The following is a 12,641-nucleotide window of genomic DNA, read 5'->3' on the forward strand; positions in this document are numbered from 1 at the left end:
AAAATGTAAAACATATGTACTATGTATACAAATTGCTTGAACACTTTATTTTGTTTTTATTTTAGTGGCAACAAGATTGTTTAGCGTGTGTGCTCAAACTGATCAATGAGTTTGCGTTGGACCAGGTGACAATGGAAATTGGACAAGATGACGTGTTTGACAGTTTACCAGAGTTTGACGTATTACCTAAGAAGTCAAGGGGCGGAAAGAACAAACCATTCACAGACGAGAAGAAGTCTGTCAAGCGGCTGTCTCAAGTAAGTAACTTACTTCCTAAAGAAATTTCTGAAGAGTAGAAAATCTTACGAAATGTTGGTGTTCAAGATGTTTTGGACTTTTCTGGTTGTTCTGAGATATTTTGACACAAGTTTATGCTTTTTATTTTAGGAATTGTTAGAGATGATGTCACAAGATGGAGTATTAACTAAGTTAATGGATGTTTTGTACCAAGCAGCTGCAATGAGGGAAACTGGGCAAGTGCAATCGGGCTATTGGGGTAAGCAGATTCAACAAATATTCCGTCAAACGCAACATACGTGTCCCTGTGGCTGTATTTAATAATAATACCTAGGCTAAGGGAAACAGTTACACTTCAAATTTTACAAATTCTCCTATGACTTTAGTTAAAGTGTAATTGATTGAATTTGAATCCATACGACATACTATTAAACGCCTAAAATTAAATTTACAACAATCAACAACATAATAGTGTGTAGATTTAAAGAAACATTTGAATTGATATAATTTATTCTTACAGTTGTGCATTATGCAATGATGCTACTCAAGTCCTGGGGAACGAGTAACTCAACGGTCAAGAGTCAGTTGGTCAAAAGTCCAAACTTTGACCAATGGCTACTTCGCATGGTGTTGAAAACACCAGAGGTATGTTTGTTTGGTGTCACAATGATTGTAAACTTCTGTGAATACTTACCTGAATAAAACGCCACAATTTTATTTAATCTGATTTAATATTTCAACAAATATTATGTCATCATCATGAAACATATAATTTCATCAGTAGTATGTTTTAAATTTGTTTTTTAATGTTTTATTTTTTTTTTAAATCTGATTCTGGTAGGAGTTTTTTTATTCCGACGGTTTAATTAGTGGTGGTGTTTATCATTATGTATTCTGATGATTGTTTTGTTGTACGTTATAGAGAAAAGGGAAACAAAATAAATTAAATAAACCTAAAAAACTGATATTTTACAGCGGTACGTTCGGAATGAAGTTCGCAACGGTTTGTTTGATCTTTGTGAGGACAATAAAGAACCTTGTCAGAAGTTTATATGGTCCCTTCTTTCAACTCTCCTTAATTTCTTACCAGTTGCCCAAGAAATTAAACCAAAGAAGGTGAGTGTATTTATTTATTTATTATTTTTTTTTTTTTCAATTTACAGATGTATTTTCCACCAAAAACATGAAAAATTCAGATTACTAAAATCCGAATTAGGCCACTTTGCAATTTTAGTAAAGTTATTCAAATCTGTAGAAAAAAAACCCTACAAAAATAATTATTTCACTTATAAAAAGACAAAAGAAACAGTTAATTTAAACCAAAAACCATTGTCTGATTTTTACTTTTATTACATTTTTTTCAGGTAAATCATTTTCGATACAATTTTTAGTCAAAGTGAATAACTATTATGTGACATTAAAATGGCATATTGTTAAAAAATTGTTTAGGGGGACAATATATCTTAATGTAACAAAATCAATTGTATTTAATTTGTTCAAGTTTAGTATGGTTTTACTAATTTGTGCTCATGTACTTTGTTACTATTAAAAATGGTTTAGGCAATTAAAAAACGTTTTCTACTTCCTGAGTACTTTACAATTTCATAATTGCTCTTTATCAATCTAATTATCTTCTCCAGTTTGATGATGAGTATGATAATCCAGGACCTGGTTGCCGTGACTACTTCTGGTTATTGTGCGCTCTTATGGACAAGGTTCAACGACCAGAGGATGATGATGAGTTTGAGAAGATGATCATTAAAATTAATTCCATAATAGAACACCTTGCAGAGGCACTTACAAGGTAAATTTATGAATTTTCTATGAAACACGGAAGTGATTTACTTTGTACAACTGAGGTATACATGGAATCTGACACATAAGTCATAGTGATAGTCAATATACAGTAATAATATGAATAAATAAGAACATTAATAATGATTTCACACTAAAAAGAAAAAATAAATTTGTCTGACAGACAATTGGATTATTTTTTGCTTTAAATTACAATTTCTTCAGGTAAACACATTTTTTTCTATCAAATTTTTGGTCAAAATGGATTACTATTATGTGAAATTAAAATGGCATATTAAAAAAAATATTTTTAAGAGTAAGACAATAAAATTTGTTTGTTTTAGTTTAGAATTGGTTCTTATGTCACATAATCATTTTTTAAATGAATTTTTTTACTTTTACAGTCGTCCAATATTTGAAGATCGCCATACGACTGATGAAGACAAAACACTAACAGGATTGTTAAAGCTCAGTACATCAGCACTCAAGCATGACCCGCCTTTCAAATTTAGCAAGGAAGGACAGGTTTGTTTTCCCAATTAGAATGACCTCTGACCTATGACTGTATGGTCTATATGATTAAAGTGGTTAAAGCAGTCACTACAGTCATAATATAAATAATAATGTCATAAATAATCTCATAAATATTAATATCATATATAAAGTTTCAAGAAGTTTCATTTTTCTGGTGGTAAGGACTTAAAACTGGACAGGTTTAGTGTACGCATTTGCTCATGTTAATTTTTTTTTAAACCGGGCCCATCCTCCGGAAAGAAAAGTGGTTATCCCGGTGGTCTAGTTCTATTCAGCCCCTTTCATTAATCATGGCCAATGACCCTACCAGAAACGAACTACAAGATGGAGGATTAACCAACTATTAACCTTGACTGTATGTAGACTGAATATTACAGTATAACTACTATTTAATACATACCCATGCACATATATTTTAATTCCACAAAGAACATTTGAACCGTACGCCTGGCTAGAGAAAATTATGAAAGCCTAATCCTGCCACATAAATATAGATATGTCGAAATTTCGGATTAAAAAAAATGTCACCATAGCTATATTTATATTCATGTGGCAAGATTATACTAGGCTTTCTTAGAAAGACATAATTTTATCAATTTTGTTGTTATTTTAGGCGTTTTTAAACAATGTTTTTGACTGTTTGTTTGCGGTTCCTTCAATTGATAATCGCAATCTACCCAAATGCAAGTCAAGAGAAGCTAGGCACGCTGCATTTGACCTATTGGTGAAGTTAGCTGACAGCTGTCAAGATAATTACACCAACCTCCACAAGAGAATGCTAAGTCAGCATAGACCAGGTATTTATATAATTTATATATACCGTATATCCTCGGATATAGTCCCACTTTGGGTCTAATTCCACCCCTTAATGTTAAGTCAGCATAGACCAGGTTTGTATTTATATAATTTCTATACTGTATATCCTCGAATATAATCTCACTTCGGGTCTAATCTCACCCCCGACGTTGTGTCTAATTTTTTAAAAAGGCATATCCCCAGGTATAGTCCCAGTATTGAATTTTGGTCTAGATGTATGGCATGTTATTTGTCACAAATGGAGTTCCATTTATATTTTTTCCATTTTCCTAGGCTCTCACATCCCCTATCCATGGCAATACTGGCCTCTTGATGATGGACGTTCACCATGTGGCTACGTAGGCCTAACGAACCTTGGTGCCACATGTTACATGGCTTCCTGTATGCAACAATTGTTCATGATGCCTGAGGCTAGGGCTCCTATACTCAATGGAAAGGTTAGCTTGTTTACTATTTTTGCTTAGATAACAATAGTGTGTTTATTGTTTGTTCAGACAGCAATAATTTATTATTTGCTCACAACATAAAAATCATTTGGTGTAATGATTTTTTTTAAATAATTTTAGAACTTGTTTCTCCTCAGTGCTCTCTTTTTATGTTTCACTGAAAGGAATAAATAAATTTATAAATATACTCCTTAATGTCTTAAAACAATTCAATTACAATTCAACAGAACAAAATGTCCTTTTAATAGGAGTGTACCCCTTGAACAATAGTATCACTTGTTTGTTGCCTTAACATGGGTGTGTCCTGTATAGAGGTGTCTCAAAAGAGAGTTTCTACTGATATTAACATAACGTAATTCTGATGTTGGTCTCATCTTTTACATGTATAGCATTATTCATTATCGATTCAACTTATTTTAAAGATAACCGAACACACAAAACACAAAAACACGCTGTACGAGCTTCAGCGTATGTTTACATTCCTTCAAGAAAGCGAACGCAAAACCTACAATCCACGCAGCTTTTGTAAAGTGTACACGATGGATAAGCAGCCTTTGAATACCGGCGAACAAAAGGACATGACCGAATTCTTCACAGACTTGATCAGTAAAATGGAAGAAATGACGCCTGAACTTGTAAGTATATAGTTAGATTACTAAAAAAAAAGGGGGGGATTCCCTAAAAATATTTTACTTCATGATTGGCCATCCTTTGAGTTCAACTGGAAAGAAATGATCAATTTATAGCACTGTATTTCAATAATAATAGATAATTATATAAATCTTAATTATTTAGCTGAAAAAAAATAACATGCAAATATTTGGCAATTGCTACTAATGACCAATAAAAATGAAAAGTAATTATTTTTGTAAAATAAAATCAGTATATTACAAATGAACTTTCAAGTCTCAGTCAAATTTTCAATTGTTACAATCACATTGGAATCACTCAAGCGTCAAATTAGCAGACAACTCTTCAACTCCCAGGGAGAGAGCGTTGCAATGTAACATTCTGTGTACATGGTTTTTTTTTTTGTAGAGAGAACTTGTTCACAGCTTGTTCAAGGGAGAGTTGACAAACAATGTGGTATCATTAGACTGCCCTCATGTAAGCCGAACAACTGAGGAGTTTTTCACTGTAAGATGTCAAGTTGCTGACATGAAAAATCTTTATGTGAGTCGATCTTTTTTCTTTTTTTTTAAAGTTTTTAAATACAATTTATTCATCTCCCTGCTTTTATCTCTTTTCTTCATAATAAACTTGGGTTTAGCTATGAGTTCTCATTGAGGAGACCTTATAGAGCCCCTTCTTTCGAACACCACTATTCAGGGGACACCCCTCTAATGGGGACACTTTTCTGTGAAACCAATCATGCGGAACGATACGTATTTCATACACTACGGCCAAATCTTATTCAGAGGACACTTTGTTGACTAACCGAAAGTGTTCCCTTATAGGAATTGTACTAAATAAATATAGCCAGTCTAGAAATTATTAGAATAGTGACATAAGTTTACCTATATGAAAAAGTTTTTGTTTTTAATGAATTATGTATATTTTTTTAGGAATCACTTGATGAGGTAACTGTTAAAGACACGCTAGAGGGCGATAACATGTACACATGTTCGCAATGTGGGAAGAAAGTCCGAGCAGAGAAAAGAGCATGTTTCAAGAAGCTGCCCAAAATCCTGTCGTTCAACACAATGCGATACACTTTCAACATGGTTACAATGATGAAGGAGAAAGTTAACACTCACTTCTCATTCCCTGTACAGCTGGACATGTCGGGCTACACGGAGGACGCCCTCATGGGCAACAAAGTACAAGGTATGACGCACATTTTATATTATTTCATTGACATTTTTCTACTGTACCACATGCACACTCACTGTTTATAAATTGTTTGTTTTTTATAATATACAAAATTAGTATGTTTCGATTGAACACCATCGTTACAGAGGAGGAAATATATCTATATATATAATGATATTCAAATAATAAAATATTTTTTTTTTTACAGGTGAAGAAGATAATTTAGATTATCTATATGGGTTAGTTGGCGTGACGGTACACACCGGGACAGCAGACGGTGGCCATTACTACAGTTTTATCAAGGACCGTATACACAGCGACGCCCAGCGTGATAGATGGTACATGTTTAATGACGCAGAAGTGAAACCATTTGATTCTACCCAGTTAGCTGCCGAGTGCTTTGGCGGCGAAATGACGGTAGGACTTGGTTTTTGGTTTATTCGGATATGGTACACTGATAGCCACATCTTTCCTATTTTGTGTGCTTTAGTATAAAGTCTACACTGGTAGTTTAGTTGGCAAATTTAAAGATGTATTGTCCCCCAAAAACATGAAAAATGAAGATTAATAAGATGAGACTTTGAATAGATTATTTTGTAGTTTTAATAAAGTTATTCACTTCAATGACAAAAAAAATGTTTTCACTTCAAATAAATGGTTAAATTCAACGAAAAACCCATATGCTGGCAGGCAGCCAATTTGACTATCTTTTGCTTTAAAATACAGTTTTTTAGGTAAATACAATTTTTTTTCCGATCCAAATTTTCGGTCAAAGTTGATAACTATTAGGCGACATAAAACGGCATATTAAAACAAAAATTTAAGAATTATTTTTTTCAGGGGAACAATATACATCTTTAAGTAAACATGTTTGAGTTTGACATAACAAGTTTTCTAGTGTAGACCAGTTGATAAACTACATACCAGAACCATTAAACCGGAACCAAAGATTAGTATAAATTTGATTTCTTTCATTTTCAGACAAAGACGTATGATTCTGTGACTGACAAGTACATGGATTTCTCTTTTGAAAAGGTACTGTAATGACAGTAGATATTCTTGGGACATCCCTATTAAGGGCAAACTTTCTGTAAAAAAAAAAACAGGGGCGATACATATTTTTTATACTATGGGCAACCCCTATTAAGAGTCCTGAAAGCATCCCCTTATTTTTAAGTTCAAAATTAAACATAAAAAATTGAAATTGAATTTATTAGAAATGCTTTTAATTACAGACACACAGTGCATATATGTTATTCTATGAGAAGATAGAACCAGAGGAGTCTAAGAGGAAAGCAGCTAGTGTCTTGGACCAGGTCCAGATGTCTAAGGAACTTGCTCAGGTAATTAGCATACTTACAAACATTGAATGTCCTATTAGCCTGTACAAATGTTAGCTGTTAATTCTTGAAACAAAGGCCTAAGAAATGCTTTTGTTTAATTACTAAGCATCATTATAACCACTCCCAGAAGTGTTTTTTTTATTTAATTTATGTGAACCATATTTAATGAGGATGATTCATCAAGCAATTGCTGATCATTTGGAACCCTCAGAAGAGATACAATACACAAAATACAACAATAAAACAAGTCAAGTGTTACCTGTGAAATAAAATTTTGTGAAAATGTTGTTTAGTTTTTAAAATATACAGTTATCTTAGATGACAAATCTCTAGGCCAGGCCAAGCTATCCTGCGCCTAAGTTTTCCAGATTTTCGGTGGAAAATAACTCTGCATTAAAATTCGTGGAAAATCTTTTTTTCAAGTTGTTGACTGTGCATCCATAATTAACTTGTTAAACTTGTCTTCTTCTGTAGTCCATATGGCAGGACAACATGCAGTTCTTACGGGATCGTTTCATCTTTGATCGTCAGTACATGGATTTCATGTGGAAAGTATGTCACCCACTTCCAGCTACGCTACCACAACCACAGAGCTTTCAACCAATGAGCTCAAAGGTAGAGTTTTTTTCTTGTTATGCTCCACTAACAAATGTAAGTAAAGTGTCTTGCATAAGGATACAAGCAATGTGACGGTAGTTGGATTCGAACCACAATCTCACGATCAGTAATCCAACGTCCAACACTCTGCGCTACACACCCTTACACATATATATACAGTCAATTTAATGTGTTTTTGATTTGTTTTTACAGTTGACAACCTGTTTCGTACTTGAGACCCTAATCCATGCAAAAGAAAAGCCCATTATGGTGCAATGGATGGAACTGATGACTAAGCAATTTCACACATGTCCTGAAGCATGTGAGGTAAATATGAGGGTCTATACTATAATGTTCAGATTTCAACAATTGGTTCCCTAAAGGCCAATTTACACAGACGAGCGGTAACGGTAATAAAAATATAGAATGTTATTTCTTATGTCCATTTATACAAACAGTGGACCAAAAGAGTATTTTACACTCACGATAAATAGTGTAGGACAAGCTACGCGCTTTTCCGCTCTCTCTAGTATGTGTAAATGGTATAGATTTAATAAATGTTTATCAGTTAAATAACAAAAACCTGAATGTGCAAAGTGCTCTAATGTAAAAAATAATGCATGGCATGTGACACGAAATAAACCAATCAAATGGCAAGAATACACTTGTGTTATAAATATAATGGAAATCTATATTTGAGTGCCTGTATACAATTTACGTTTAGTTTCTGTTTTAATTCTTAAAATCTGGTTATTTGTGCCATAACCATTTGTTTCATATTTATTTATGGTAATATATTCAGTCTTGTTCCTCTTGCAGTGGTTTCTTGACTTCATGGCTAAAGATGACTGTTGGCCGATACAGATTCTTATTAAGTGTCCTATACAAACCGTTAGGCAGCTGTTTCAACGACTTTGTATTCATGTTATACCACAACTAAGGGAGAAACATGCACCTCTTTACATACATGCTGATGTTGATAGGTAAGGCTTTACTTGTACCCTTTTCACATCTGCATAAATTGTTATTACTTGTAACCAAGTTTGATCTCCCGATTTATTAGACCTTTTCATACACTCATACGCGAACCCTGAGAAATCTTGGAAGGAAAGCGTAGTTGCGTGCTATTTGATTACTATAACTGGTCAGTTTGATACCAAGAACTTGGAACATCTTGGACCAAAAACTAGCCTCTCATCAGAGATTTTCTACAAAATTGTATTCACACTATGCAAACCTGGTTACAACTTGTTACACGTTGTTACATTTTGCAGATGTAAAAAGGGTATTAGATTTGGATTTTTTCCCAAACCAACTTGGATTATTATTATATGCTACTGATAGCAAGCAATAGGGTTCCAATTTCCATATTATATGTTTAAACACTACTATTCAGGGAATACCCCTATTGTAGGGACACTTGAGGATTTATTTTATACAAATTTAATTTGAATTACAGCGATGAAGATGGTTACATTTCTCCTTCTCACATTGGAAACTGTTCATGCGTGACAAGATTTATCAAGAAATTACTTTCTATTGTAAGTACTATTATAACCTTATCTATATATCAATAGTACAAATGATAATAAAAAAATATTTAATCAAATTTAAAGTTGGTATACTTTGAGTATTAGGAAATTAGTACATGATATGTTTTGTTGTTTATTTTGCAGATTGAGCACGGGGTGAGACCCCATTGTAAACACCTCACAGAATACTTCTCACTGCTCTTTGATTTTGCAAAGATTGGAGAAGCAGAGGCAAGTTGGTTTTTATTATTCTAGTAGAAACATTGATTAAAAGCTATGCACTGATACTATACTGCTTTAACTGAAACAGGCAGTGCTCTTAATTTGGTAAACATACTTAGAAACGTTCATTTACAAACATTTAAGTTTAAGAAATCAACAAGATATTTTGGAACATAATCATGTCAAGTATGAATAAAGATGCATTTTAGTTATTATATGAAAAATAATCTGTCTGGTGGGAGATTGAATAGATATGATCTTGTACCTAGAGGGTGAGTAGCAAAATAGTATACCTTATAAGGTACACAGCACACCTTTTTTAATAATTTTGTTTCTCTTTTTTTCACAGTCTGCATTTTTACTGTCAATAGAAGCAATAACAATTATGGCTAACTTTTATCTTGGAACCAAATCTGCTGAATATGTAAGTGTGTTATTTCATATACTAATACGGTAACAGCGATCATCATTTTTAAAGCACTTCCTCCAAAGCTTTGAATATTTTCTCCTCATTTATTTTTAGGTAGAAGTATTGTCTGATGACGACAATGATGAAGATGATGATGACGATGATGTCATCTCGTTAACTGAAGACAAGTACAGACCAATCTCATTAGAAAAGATGATCGCCCTCATGGCGTACTTGGTAGAGCAGTCTCGAAGAGACCGACAACTTACGCTCTCTCAGAGCGACTATGCTGTACTTGTAGGGGGCAAGGTGAGGAATTGTTTCAGTTCAGTCTCCTAACCCCTGATAGGCACCACTGCTGACTGACAGACAATCCTCCTCCATCGGTCTCTGTCCTCTGTAGCTTGTGAGTCAACAAAGGTCAAACCTGTCCATTCCTTGATGTTGTCTTCCCACCTCTTTCTCTGTCTGCCTCTCCTTCTCCCTCCTTGTACGGTACCCTGTAGGATGGTCTTGGCCAGCCCACTGGATCTCAACACGTGTCCGTACCACTCCAGCTTTCTGCTTTTCACAATTGTTTTACAAATGTTCAAATAAGAATTATGTACTGCCTTCTATCACTGTTCAAGTTTTGCTGGCTGGAACAAGCCTAAGATAACAATTTCTTGGAAAGTATTATCTTCCTAAATCAATTGTTATATTGTTAAATTCTTATTTTTAGGGATTTCCATTTCTTTATCAACAAATTCGTGACAATATTAACATTCAACAAACAAGAAATCTGATATTTAGTTTGACGAGGTTTGCACCAAGACTTGCTGAACAGGTTAGTCTATTGTTCTTAACTCGTATCTTTAGTAGTATAAGAGTTTTATTTTATATTTAAAATAATGCAACTGTAGTTTTTGGCATAATTGCAAACTGATGTCTAAGACTGAATGCTAGGCTAGTGATCTGAAGATCATTGGATCATATCCCAACAGAGAACAACATTTTATTTTTCTAATTTGATACAATTACAGATAGGCAAAACATGTTGCTGTGCATTGCAGTTAAGTTCCTTTTTTAAGTGTTGAATTTGTATGTTTATTTTTTAGATTGTGGCCATGATATTCAATGCAATTGCTAAACTAAATCAAGAGGTAAGTTATGCCAAACCGTTCTAAAGCTCTGTCTACACTATCAAACTTTATGTGATGTGCCCATATATAGACAGGATGATGTCATATAACTACCATATTTGGCCACATCACACTGTCAAAGTTCACTAGTGTAGACAGAGCATTATACTACTGTTCTCTTTATTCCAACATATTACACATGCTCTGGCAGTCATAACTTATTTAATAATGAAGTTAACAATGAATTCATTTGCTTTGTTTCATTTCTAGGCTGGTCAACCCTTTTTCAAGCTTCTGTCGATGCTAGTTGATATGGTAGGAGGACCTCCTGGTCTTCCAAACTTCACCCCATTGATACTTCAGAGAATGTGGGAGGTAGGTATAAAGAAAATATATTGCAAGGCACTGTCTAGTATAGAAAATGTCTGGTCTATGAGAGTGATATCATTGTGAGAGTGTGCTACGGATTGGACTATTCTATTTTCTTTTTGAGGGGTGTCTATATTTTGGAAAAATGACATGTCGAGGCTGTATACAAGTAGGTATCTCAATCATAGACTAACAACGCCAATGTTGATATGTGTATTTTATTTATCGACTGTAGAAAGCTATATCATAGCTCTAAAATAGCAACTAAAAATTAATTTCAAACTGATGTTTTTTTCCCTTAGATTGCTGAGTACAATCCCCATCAAGTACTTGATTGGCTCGCTGCTCATGTACCTAGGAACAAGATAGCTCATCATTGGACACTACAAGGCATTGAGAGCTGGATTGAACATTTCTTATTAGAACATCACAACGCACGTGTTAGGAGCTGTAAGTTTGATATTTGAATGCCAAAGTCAAATAATTTCTATTATGCGTGTATATAGCTCAAGCTAAAAAGTGTGTATCAATTTATCATTTATAATATTATGAATGCATACTATATATTGCTTATATATATATTTCATTTTCCTTCACTTGTTTGTTTTCCAGCGGCTGCCTACTTGCTAGTCTCCCTTGTACCAGACATTCAATTCCGGCAAGGTTATAGGTCATCTAGGAGTATGCATAATCCACAAAAAGAACTTAATGTAAGATTTACATTTGTTATGTCTTTGTTTCCTTGAATTTGTTATGCTTCAGTGTTGTTGATAAATTCAGATCCATGTTGTCATATGTTAAAACATAAATTTGTTTCCCAATAAATAAATATGATATTGAAGTCATACTACCAAATGATAGATAATTTTGTTTGTTCTTTTTGTTTGTATAGCTAAGTTCAGAGGCCCTTGAAGTGTTACATGAGGTGTACAGGGTGCTACTGGAGTTACTTAGAATTGCCAGGCCATTTGCAGGTACGTACAGGCATAATCCAGGGTAGTCCTTGTATAATCCAGGGTAAAGTCCTTACATAATCCAGGGTATTCCTTGTATAATCAAGGGTAGTGCTTGCATATCTAGGGTAGTGCTTGCATATCCAACATGTCTTATCCAGAAAACTTGTAGCGTATTTGTAATGTTTGTAGTCTAGTAGTTTAAGATTTGTAACTTTTTTCATGTTCTTTGTTCAGTAGCGCAGTGAGCGTCTTTTTTAGACGGATGCTTGCGCTTTACAAATTTCCATTATTATTATTATTATTATCCAGGGTATTCCTTGTATATTCCAGGGTAGTCCTTGCATATTCCAGAGTAGTGCTTGAATATTCAGGGTATTCCTTGTATAATCCAGGATAGTCCTTGCATAATCCAGGGTAGTCCTTTCTGTAAAAGATAGTTCATGATAGGTTTTA

The 12,641-nt window shown here is 33.9% G+C and overlaps 1 protein-coding gene across 2 annotated transcripts in view; it reads left to right on the plus strand.

The window, feature by feature from the left end:
- Positions 1–12,641, plus strand: part of LOC140061064 (ubiquitin carboxyl-terminal hydrolase 34-like) — a 44,801-nt gene that overhangs the window by 22,009 nt on the left and 10,151 nt on the right. For both annotated transcript variants that reach the window (XM_072107482.1, XM_072107483.1), the window contains exons 32-58: positions 66–257; positions 388–496; positions 758–882; positions 1,213–1,353; positions 1,878–2,041; positions 2,436–2,556; positions 3,179–3,362; positions 3,655–3,818; positions 4,250–4,462; positions 4,866–5,000; positions 5,393–5,654; positions 5,848–6,056; positions 6,621–6,674; positions 6,875–6,982; positions 7,457–7,597; positions 7,793–7,906; positions 8,399–8,562; positions 9,039–9,120; positions 9,256–9,342; positions 9,683–9,757; positions 9,857–10,051; positions 10,464–10,568; positions 10,840–10,884; positions 11,134–11,238; positions 11,535–11,682; positions 11,845–11,942; positions 12,125–12,206. In XM_072107482.1, the coding sequence (XP_071963583.1) occupies positions 66–257; positions 388–496; positions 758–882; positions 1,213–1,353; positions 1,878–2,041; positions 2,436–2,556; positions 3,179–3,362; positions 3,655–3,818; positions 4,250–4,462; positions 4,866–5,000; positions 5,393–5,654; positions 5,848–6,056; positions 6,621–6,674; positions 6,875–6,982; positions 7,457–7,597; positions 7,793–7,906; positions 8,399–8,562; positions 9,039–9,120; positions 9,256–9,342; positions 9,683–9,757; positions 9,857–10,051; positions 10,464–10,568; positions 10,840–10,884; positions 11,134–11,238; positions 11,535–11,682; positions 11,845–11,942; positions 12,125–12,206 (3,622 nt within the window). The remainder of the gene's footprint in view (positions 1–65; positions 258–387; positions 497–757; positions 883–1,212; positions 1,354–1,877; positions 2,042–2,435; positions 2,557–3,178; positions 3,363–3,654; positions 3,819–4,249; positions 4,463–4,865; positions 5,001–5,392; positions 5,655–5,847; positions 6,057–6,620; positions 6,675–6,874; positions 6,983–7,456; positions 7,598–7,792; positions 7,907–8,398; positions 8,563–9,038; positions 9,121–9,255; positions 9,343–9,682; positions 9,758–9,856; positions 10,052–10,463; positions 10,569–10,839; positions 10,885–11,133; positions 11,239–11,534; positions 11,683–11,844; positions 11,943–12,124; positions 12,207–12,641) is intronic.

Source organism: Antedon mediterranea, chromosome 10 (assembly GCF_964355755.1).
Source record: "Antedon mediterranea chromosome 10, ecAntMedi1.1, whole genome shotgun sequence".
Taxonomy (NCBI): Eukaryota; Metazoa; Echinodermata; class Crinoidea; order Comatulida; family Antedonidae; genus Antedon; species Antedon mediterranea.